We start from the raw sequence: 10,154 nt of genomic DNA on the forward strand, positions 1-10,154 counted from the left end.
GCACCCAACGGAACTGCTGCCACATTCTACTGGCTACAAGTGAGTCAGAAGGACAACCCCGGTTTTAGGGGAGAGAAAATGAACTTTTCCTTCTTCACAGGGCAATGACAAGACCACATTGCAGAAGCACGTGGGGGCGGCGATGGTATTGTGGCCTTCTTTGGAAAACAAGACTTGCCACTCCCTCACCTCCCCTTCTAACAATGTCCGCCAGGCCAGGATGTACCTGAGGAGCCCTGAGGTCATTGTGCCACCTCCAGGTTTCCTACCTTCCCCCTCCTCAACTCCCCTCTTAGGTTCTTCCTTCGTTTTACTTTATTTTCTTACCCCTTTCTTGTCCTCCCCCTTTCAGTGAATTAAACTCACAAGAACCCGCACCGGACGACTCTCGGGCCCCTTCTCCCTATCCCTCGCCACATGCCTTCAGGCTCATTGACCCCCGGCAAAGAGAGACAGTACTGGGACAGCTAGAACCACACAGCATGTCAGACCCAGAAGGATCTTGACTAATCCCAGATGTACTTTACATATGAGGAAGTTGAGGCCTAGAGAGGAGAAGGGCTTTCCCAAGGTCAGCTGCAGAGTTCTGGCCAGCACAGCAAAAGCCTAGTCCACAGTGGGTCTCAAAGCAGATCTACAACTTTTCCTTCCATTTCTGACTTCCTGGAACTAAAGCCATTTGTTTCTGTTTCTGGTCCACTCCCTCAACTTCACGAGGACATTTCGGCCTCTTGGCCAAGGGGCAAAATCAGAGAGGTCCGTCCCAGCCCTGGCCCGGGACCCAGCCTTCAGAGATGGACAGGGGGTCTTGTGGATGGACCAACTCAGGCTTAGGGCAACCAGACCCCCTCCAACCGACTGACTGGACCCAGACACAAGGGCTCCTTTCTGATGTTGAAATCCAAGAACCCTCTAAACTTGACCAGCAAGTGGCAACCAGTTCAACCAAGGCGCCCTTGCTCTTTGCCTGCACACAAAGGTATCCGTACCAGGCTAGAAATAGAAATGGGGTGCTCTGCCGCTAACATCTCTCTTCGGAGAGAGAGTAGCTTCATTCCAGGTTCAGACTCCTGTGCACATGAATGGGAGCTTGCTCCTCTGAACTCCTGCACGGTTCAAGCTAACCCCTGCGACACCAGTGTCCTGATTTTGCTGCTTTGCTTGCACATCAGGGACACTGCCCAATCTCTAAAGATCCACTTGGTGATAGCACCTGTTTACCCCCACTTTCAGGAGATAATCTAGTTTCTCTAAGGGGTCGGGGGGGGGGTGGTGGTGTGTGGAATTTCTCACATTTACCCTCTGGTTGTAGGTGTAGGTGCCACCCATCAATCAGCTGTTACGAAAACTCAAGACCGTTTTTCTCAGCTGCCACCGACAATGAATTGGAGGGGAAGGAAGTGGGTGGTGGCCATGGCCAAAAAAATTGATCCAAAAAATAACACTGGATATGGTTATTGGAACTGAAAGCTCCTTTTACCAAGTGCACTAAAAGCAGTTTAATTTTCTGCGGCCACGTTTGTGTTTTGATCCTTGACTAAAAAAAGATGACTATGTATTTACCATCAAGTTGTTTGGTTCATCTTGTTTCACATTCGACGGAGAGGGAAGGTTGGGAGGATCCGGGAGAATTATTTGGATGGGGCCTCCGCCAGAATCAGACACGGGCTTAGCCAGTGTCCTTCCATGCGGCCGCCTCCTGCTGGGGTGGTGACGTCACACTGCAGGGCCTGGAAGAGTCCAGCCTCTCTCCTGACCTCACCCTTGTCCCCTTGCCTCTCCCTGACATCTGGCCTGACACCTCTTTCCGAATCGAGCGTTCTAAAGGATTCTGGCCCCAGGGGACTCTGGAATTAAAACTTGCACTTTCTGCCAAGAGCTAAAATGCTATTTTCCATCTTTATCCCACTTTCTCCCCATGGGCTTGGAACAAACCCTTGAAACCCAAACCCATATTAAGCCTTTCCTCTCGCTGCATCCCCTACTCTGGTTGTGCTCAGTTTCTCTGTGTGTTCACGGATCTGCCTGAAGCCGGGACTCAGAAGAAGCCAGTTTTGCCCATTGAGCATCCTTCTGTGTTCTCATAGTAGCTCTAACCCCAGAAGCGTCTCAGTTTGTCTTCTCAAAAACTGCTCTCAGGAAGGAAGCTGCACCGACGCTTGAAGGGCCAGCGGAGGACGAATGATTACAACAGCTACGATTTATGGAGCTCCACGATACGCTCAACACTTCACGTGCATTATCTCGTTGAATCCTCACGGCAGCTCTTACCCCATTTTATAGATGAGGAAATGGAAAGCTGAGTCACGCCACTGACCTTTCTAAAGGGTTCCAAGCAGGAATGGATATGTGCATTGTGGAAGAGAGAGAGAAACTACAACATCAAGTTTACCATCGTACCCGTTGAAGAGAGAGTGAAACTCAGTACGTTCACAATGCTGTGAGACCACCCCACTATCTAGTTCCAGAATTGTCATCCCCACAAAGGAAATCCCGGTCCTGTTCATTAAGCAGTCGCTCCCTACACTCCCCTCCCTCCAGTCAGGCTCTAATGTAGCTATGGAGTTGCCTCTTCTGGAACATTTCGTCTCAATGAAATCACACAGTATGTGGCCGTTTTGCCTCTGGCTTCCCGTACTTAGCATCCTATTTTCAGGATTCATCCCTGTTGTAGCACGTAGCAGTACCTCATTTTCTTTTTACAGCTGAAGAACATCCCACTGTATGGCTAGACCACCTTTCATTTGTCCTTTCACCTGCGGATGAACACGTGTGTGCGTTTTAACAGAAAGACCTTGGTTTTCAAGGAATGAATCCCAGATGTCGGATTTCGGGCAAAACCTCAAACCGGGAGATACGAGACTTGGGAGCAGAAAATCCTTGTGGAACTTTCAAGCAACAGTTTGGAAATCACATACTCTGCGGCTAGCTGTGTGGGAGGGGCAGTAAGGCAGGAAGGTCAAGGGTACTTGCTCCCCACAGGTGTTGCTGCTTCCAAAGCACTCCTGTTGCCCAGGGAGGCTGCTTGGCAAGCTCTTGGAATCGCAGATGACATCTCAGCACTCCCCCCGCGACCCCCACTTCATTTCACTGGAGGAGAAGGGACGAAAACCTGGGTGGGGGTGGGGGTCTTAGGAGACAATAACCAGGTTTCCACAGATGGGCTGCTTGTGGAAGCATAAGCGAGGGGAGGAACCAAGATGCCCCCCTGTAACATTCTGCCCAGCCGCTGTCTGAAGTGGCGTCTTAGGTTCTCTCCAGAACACATACACACGCAGGGAGTCATGCAACTTCCGACAGTGCCGCAGAAAGGTCTTCAATCAGTCTGGTTTAAAACCTGTGGCTGGCCCAAGCATTGTGGAGCGAAGTACTATGGTGGTTCCCAACAAGGCTTTAGGATCTGCTAGACCTGCCCGTGAACATGGCCTCTACGACCATTAGTTCTGTGAAGTTAGGCTGATGATGTCCCCTCACTCTCTTCATAAAACGGGGCAGTGGGAACCGTACCAAACCTGATGGGATTCTCATGGTCGTATGCGGAGAACACGGCCTGGTGCCTAGGGGAGGCCTTTTTTGTTTTGTTTTGTTTTGTTTTGTTTTTTAATGATTTTATTTATTTGTCAGACAGAGATCACAGGTAGGCAGAGAGACAGGCAGAGAGATAGGGGAAAGCAGGCTTCCTTTGGAGCAGAGAGCCCGATGTGGGGCTGGTCCCAGGACTCTGGGAATCATGACCTGAGCTGAAGGCAGAGGCTTTAACCCACTGAGCCAGCCATGCGCCCCACAGGGAGGCCGTTTTTAATGTCATCATTAATGGCTCTTAATGGCTGCTAGCAGCCATGTCTACTGCAATCTTATGAAGGAACAGGTTAAGGGTCAAGACTGCCAATTCTGGGTTCTTGGATAAAACGAAACCAAGAGCTCAAATGGCCCTCAAGCATATGCCATATACCCTGCAAGGGCATAGAGATGGATGGTGCCTCCTCCATCCATGTGGGACCCCTGCCACAGAGCCAGCCGAGAGCCGCAGGAGGGGGGCTGCACACTCTGCCAACCCATCATCTTATAGTAATTCCTATGGATTTTGTCCAGTTGCTAAATCTTCCGAATTTGGAGGAGGGGAAAAAAAAAATTCCCCACACAAAATTGTTCCATTTGAAGACATTTTTATTTGGATACCTGCCTGGGTCCCTGGCAGGGTGGGCCTGTCCTCTGTGGGGGCAATGGGACATTTGGGGGGAGGATGATGGCCCTGCCCTGAGGGGGTGTCACTAAGGGGTATGAGACAGCGTGACAGGTCACAGAGGGCAGCAGAGTATAAATAGGGCCGCTCAGGGGTGCAGGCTGAGAGAGTGCTTAGTCTCTCACCAAGACTTCAGTTTGTACTTCACACTACAAACTGCAAGCTCTTCTCGTTTTTTTTAGATTGAAATCCCAGCACCCACCAGCGTCCCCTCGGTCACCCTCAGATCCCCCCCACCCTGACCCCTGTCTCTGGGAGGTTCTGAGACAAAGCGGGGGCCTGTGGCCTGTGGCCTGTGGCCTGTGGGGCGCGGGGTGGATTTGGGACCCCTGCCACAGAGCCAGCCGCGTGCAGCAGGAGGGGGGCTGCACGCTCTGCCAACCCAACAGAGGTCGAGGAGGAGGAGGAGCTCCAGGGACCGGCCCCCAGACCAACGCCCACCCCTCGCCGGCCCAGCCCGATTGTGCTACCAACTCAAAAACATGGAGTCTCTGACGCCTTATCACACCGCCCACAGCGCCTCCAGGGTGGGCATGTTCAACACCGCCATGGGGAAACTCCAGCGACAACTGCGTAAGGGCGAATATGACCTGTTTAAATACGCACCCATGCTCGAAAGCGACTTTGTGCAGGTCACCAAAAGAGGGGAAGTCGTCGACGTGCACAACCGAATCCGAATGATGACCGTGGGCATCGCATCCACCAGCCCCAGCCTCCCGCTCCCAGATGTCCTGCTGCTGGCCCGCCCGGCCACCGGCTGTGAACAGTACTCCGACCAGGGCCACGCCACCAAGGGAAAAGGCCGCAAGGCTTCCACCACCCTGGAGCTCACCAGGCTCCTTCCCTTGAAGTTTGTGAGGCTTTCTGTTCACGACCGGGAAAAACAAATGCTTCGCCTCAAATTCGCCACCGGCCGCTCCTGCTACCTGCGGCTGAGCCCCCCACTGGATGCACAGGAAGACCTCTTCCCCTACTGGGAGAGCATTATCCAGGTACTGAGGCCGCCGCCGGTGCCCACTCACAGCAGAACCGACGCCGCTCGAGCAGAGGACATGCTGGACATGCCTCTGCTGGAGGACGACGACGGCAGGAACGCAGCAGGCGCAGATGTCCAAATAATCGATCAGGACCAGGTCAGTGTCCGGAGCCTCCCCGAGGGCTCTGAGGTGGCCGGGGCCACCTCTGCAGCTTTTGCTGGCGGGCAAGAGACCTTTCAGGACCCCCCAAAACGCAACAGCGTGCCCACTGTCGCTGCCCACAACTGCCCGGGGCTCTACAGGGAGTCGGCAGCAGGGGCCATGTCCGAGGACCAGGTAAGTGTCAGGAGCCTCCACGAGGACTCTGAGGTGGCCGGGGCCACCTCTGCAGCTTTTGCTGCCGTTGAAGAGACCTTTGAGGACCCCGCAAAACCCAACAGCGTGCCCACTGTCGCTGCCCCCAACTGCCCGGGGCTCTACAGGGAGTCGGCAGCAGGGGCCATGTCCGAGGACCAGGTAAGTGTTAGGAGTCTCCACGATGGCTCAGAGGTGGCCGGGGCCACCTCTGCAGCTTTTGCTGGCGGGGAAGAGACCTTTCAGGACCCCGCAAAACCCAACAGCGTGCCCACTGTCGCTGCCCCCAACTGCCCGGGGCTCTCCAGGGAGTCGGCAGCAGGGGCCATGTCCGAGGACCAGGTAAGTGTCAGGAGCCTCCAAGAGGACTCTGAGGTGGCCGGGGCCACCTCTGCAGCTTTTGCTGGCGGGCAAGAGACCTTTCAGGATCCCCCAAAACCCAACAGCGTGCCCACTGTCGCTGCCCCCAACTGCCCGGGGCTCTCCAGGGAGTCGGCAGCAGGGGCCATGTCCGAGGACCAGGTAAGTGTCAGGAGCCTCCACGAGGACTCTGAGGTGGCCGGGGCCACCTCTGCAGCTTTTGCTGGCCGGGAAGAGACCTTTCAGGACCCCGAAAAACCCTACAGTGTGCCCACTGTAGCTTCCCCCAACTGCCCGGGGCTCTACAGGGACTCGGCAGCAGGGGCCATGTCCGAGGACCAGGTCAGTGTCAGGAGCCTCCACGAGGACTCTGAGGTGGCCGGGGCCACCTCTGCAGCTTTTGCTGGCGGGCAAGAGACATTTCAGGACCCCCCAAAACCCAACAGCGTGCCCACTGTCGCTGTCCCCAATTGCCCGGGGCTCTCCAGGGAGTCGGCAGCAGGGGCCATGTCCGAGGACGAGGTAAGTGTCAGGAGCCTCCACAAGGACTTTGAGGTGGCCGGGGCCACCTCTGCAGCTTTTGCTAGCGGGGAAGAGACCTTTCAGGACCCCCCAAAACCCAACAACGTGCCCACTGTCGCTGCCCCAAACTGCACGGGGCTCTCCAGGGAGTCGGCAGCAGGGGCCTCGTCAGAGGACCAGGTCAGTGTCAGGAGTCTCCACGATGGCTCAGAGGTGGCCGGGGCCACCTCTGCAGCTTTTGCTGCCGTTGAAGAGACCTTTCAGGACCCCGCAAAACCCAACAGCGTGCCCAATGTCACTGCCCACAACTGCCCGGGGCTCTACAGGGAGTCAGCAGCAGGGGCCATATCCGAGGACCAGGTAAGTTTAAGGAGCCTCCACGAGGACTCTTGAGGTGGCCGGGGCCACCTCTGCAGCTTTTGCTGGCGGGGAAGAGACCTTTCAGGACCCCCCAAAACCCAACAGCGTGCCCACTGTCGCTGCCCACAACTGCCCGGGGCTCTCCAGGGAGTCGGCAGCAGGGGCCATGTCCGAGGACCAGGTCAGTGTCAGGAGCCTCCACGAGGGCTCTGAGGTGGCTGGGGCCACCTCTGCAGCTTTTGCTGCCGTTGAAGAGACCTTTCAGGACCCCCCAAAACCCAACAGCGTGCTCACTGTCGCTGCCCCCAACTGCACGGGGCTCTCCAGGTAGTCGCCAGCAGGGGCCATGTACGAGGACCAGGTAAGTGTTAGGAGTCTCCACGATGGCTCTGAGGTGGCCAGGGCCACCTCTGCAGCTTTTGCTGCCGTTGAAGAGACCTTTCAGGTCCCCGCAAAACCCAACAGCGTGCCCACTGTCGCTGCCCCCAACTGCCCTGGGTTCTCCAGGGAGTCGGCAGCAGGGGCCATGTCCAAGGACCAGGTAAGTGTCAGGAGCCTCCACAAGGACTCTGAGGTGGCCGGGGCCACCTCTGCAGCTTTTGCTGGCGGGCAAGAGACCTTTCAGGACCCCCCAAAACCCAACAGCGTGCCCACTGTCGCTGCCCCCAACTGCCCGGGGCTCTCCAGGGAGTCGGCAGCAGGGGCCATGTCCGAGGACCAGGTAAGTGTCAGGAGCCTCCACCAGGACTCTGAGGTGGCCGGGGCCACCTCTGCAGCTTTTGCTGGCGGGGAAGAGACATTTCAGGACCCCCCAAAACCCAACAGCGTGCCCACTGTCGCTGCCCCCAACTGCCCGTGGCTCTCCAGGGAGTCGGCAGCAGGGGCCATGTCCGAGGACCAGGTAAGTGTCAGGAGCCTCCACGAGGGCTCTGAGGTGGCCGGTGTCACCTCTGCAGCTTTTGCTGGCGGAGAAGAGACCTTTCAGGACGCCCCAAAACCCAACAGCGTGCCCACTGTCGCTGCCCCCAACTGCCCGGGGCTCTACAGGGAGTCGGCAGCAGGGGCCATGTCCGAGGACCAGGTAAGTGTCAGGAGCCTCCACGAGGACTTTGAGGTGGCCGGGGCCACCTCTGCAGCTTTTGCTGGCGGGCAAGAGACATTTCAGGACCCCCCAAAACCCAACAGCGTGCCTACTGTCGCTGCCCACAACTGCCCGGGGCTCTCCAGGGAGTCGGCAGCAGGGGCCATGTCCGAGGACCAGGTCAGTGTCAGGAGCCTCCACGAGCGCTCTGAGGTGGCCCGGGCCACCTCTGCAGCTTTTGTTAGCGGGAAAGAGACTTTTCAGGACCCGGCAAAACCCAACAGCGTGCCCACTGTCGCTGCCCCCAACTGCCCGGGGCTCTACAGGGAGTCGGCAGCAGGGGCCATGTCCGAGGACCAGGTAATTGTCAGGAGCCTCCACGAGGACTCTGAGGTGGCCGGGGCCACTTCTGCATCTTTTGCTGGCGGGGAAAAGACCTTTCAGGACGCCCCAAAACCCAACAGCGTGCTCACTGTCGCTGTCCCCAATTGCCCGGGGCTCTACAGGGAGTCGGCAGCAGGGGCCATGTCCGAGGACCAGGTAAGTGTTAGGAGTCTCCACGATGGCTCTGACGTGGCCGGGGCCACCTCTGCAGCTTTTGCTGCCGTTGAAGAGACCTTTCAGGACCCCGCAAAACCCAACAGCGTGCCCACTGTCGCTGCCCCCAACTGCACGGGGCTTTCCAGGGAGTCGGCAGCAGGGGCCATGTCCGAGGACCAGGTCAGTGTCAGGAGCCTCCACGAGGGCTCTGAGGTGGCCGGGGCCACCTCTGCAGCTTTTGCTGGCGGGGAAGAGACCTTTCAGGACCCCCAAAACCAACAGCGTGTCCACTGTCGCTGCCCCCAACTGCCCGGGGCTCTCCAGGGAGTCGGCAGCAGGGGCCACGTCCGAGGCGGCGGCCGCCGGGGAGGCCGCGGCAGCCGCGGCAGTGGCGGCGGCAGGGACAGCAGCAGAGTTCGCAGCGGGGGAGGCCGGCAGATGCCTGGCGTTCGCCGGGCCCGGAGCTGCCGGCAAGCCTGCGGGAGAAGCCGCTCGGGACGCGTCGGAAGGCCAGCTCCTCTGGGACGCGCCGAGCTCGGCGGGCAGTGGGGAGCCGGCGGGAAGGCCGCCCCGCAAGCGCCGGGAGGAGGAGCGAGCCCCCCGCACTTCCCGCCACCGCAGGGCCGCCGACAGCCGCCGCAAGGCCCGGGGGCACAAGATCGCCCCGGCGGACTCCAGCCGCTCCTTAGGCAGCCACAGAGCCGCGCGGGAGCACAAGGAGGACAAGGGCCGCAGCAGCCCGGCGCGCGGCAGGCGCGCCCCCGACGAAGGCATCAGCCACGCCCCCAGCGCCAAGGACTCCGGGACCTCCCACAAGTCGGGGCGGAGCGTCTCCGGCGGCAGCTCGGGCTCAGGCACCAAGATGCTGGGCAGGATCCGCAGGTTCCTGAGGAACCTGAGAGTCAGCCTCACTGCCTGAGGCGCGCGGCCTCCCCACACCGCAGAGACGTGCCCATGGGGGAGAAGACTGCGGACACGAGCGGTGTGGTGTGGAGGCCATCGCCCAGGCGGCGGCGAGCAGCCAGGGCTTGGAGAGCGCAGGGAGCCGGACATCTGAGGTCATGGGGGGATGGAACTTCCTAGGCCCAGATATTGGGCCGCTGGGGGACCTCTCCCAGGAGACATTAAACAAAAATAAAATAAAAAAAATTTTAAAAAATGGCATGCTGCATTGTGTTTGAATTTCTAGGTCCTGCAGCCCAGTGGTGACCTCACAGGGGGGCTGCCACCTAAGACCCAAGGGTCCAGTCGAGGACCGCCCCCACCTCACACCCATGCTCAGAGCCAAAGCATCCTGCCTCAAGGCCTGTCTGGCTTGTTTCTCCGGGCCACAGTTGAAAGTATACTATGGCCCAGAAAGCTCCACCTCCCCCATTTCTCTAGTTTAATGAATGTTCCTAACCCCTGAAGGTCCATAGACAAAGAACAGGGACAAAGAAAGAATGGGGGGGGGGACTCCTCATCTTTGGGGATCTGCCAGCATCTGCCAGCAGAGGGGAGCAGCAGCAAAATCAGAGAGGCCTGTCCCAGCCCTGGCCTGGGACCCAGCCTGCAGAGATGGACAGGGGGTCTTGTTGATGGACCAACTCAGGCTTAGGACAACCAGGCTCCCTCCAACCGACTGACTGGACCCAGACACAAGGGCTCCTTTTTGATGCTAAAATCCAGCAAGTAGCAACCATTGCTTGACTAGCAAGTAGCAGCCATTTGGGGACTT

At 58.0% G+C, this 10,154-nt stretch overlaps 1 protein-coding gene across 1 annotated transcript; it reads left to right on the forward strand.

The window, feature by feature from the left end:
• Nucleotides 1-4,349: 4,349 nt before the first annotated feature.
• LOC131815217 (uncharacterized) lies at nt 4,350-9,587 on the forward strand. Its single transcript, XM_059146908.1, has 5 exons — nt 4,350-5,589; nt 5,770-6,816; nt 6,902-7,143; nt 7,324-8,387; nt 8,443-9,587. Exons 1-5 carry the CDS (start codon nt 4,726-4,728, stop codon nt 9,354-9,356), a joined length of 4,131 nt encoding a protein of 1,376 aa, XP_059002891.1. The 5' UTR covers nt 4,350-4,725; the 3' UTR covers nt 9,357-9,587.
• The last annotated feature ends 567 nt before the right edge of the window (nt 9,588-10,154 follow it).

The sequence above is a fragment of the Mustela lutreola genome, chromosome 14 (assembly GCF_030435805.1).
Source record: "Mustela lutreola isolate mMusLut2 chromosome 14, mMusLut2.pri, whole genome shotgun sequence".
Taxonomy (NCBI): Eukaryota; Metazoa; Chordata; class Mammalia; order Carnivora; family Mustelidae; genus Mustela; species Mustela lutreola.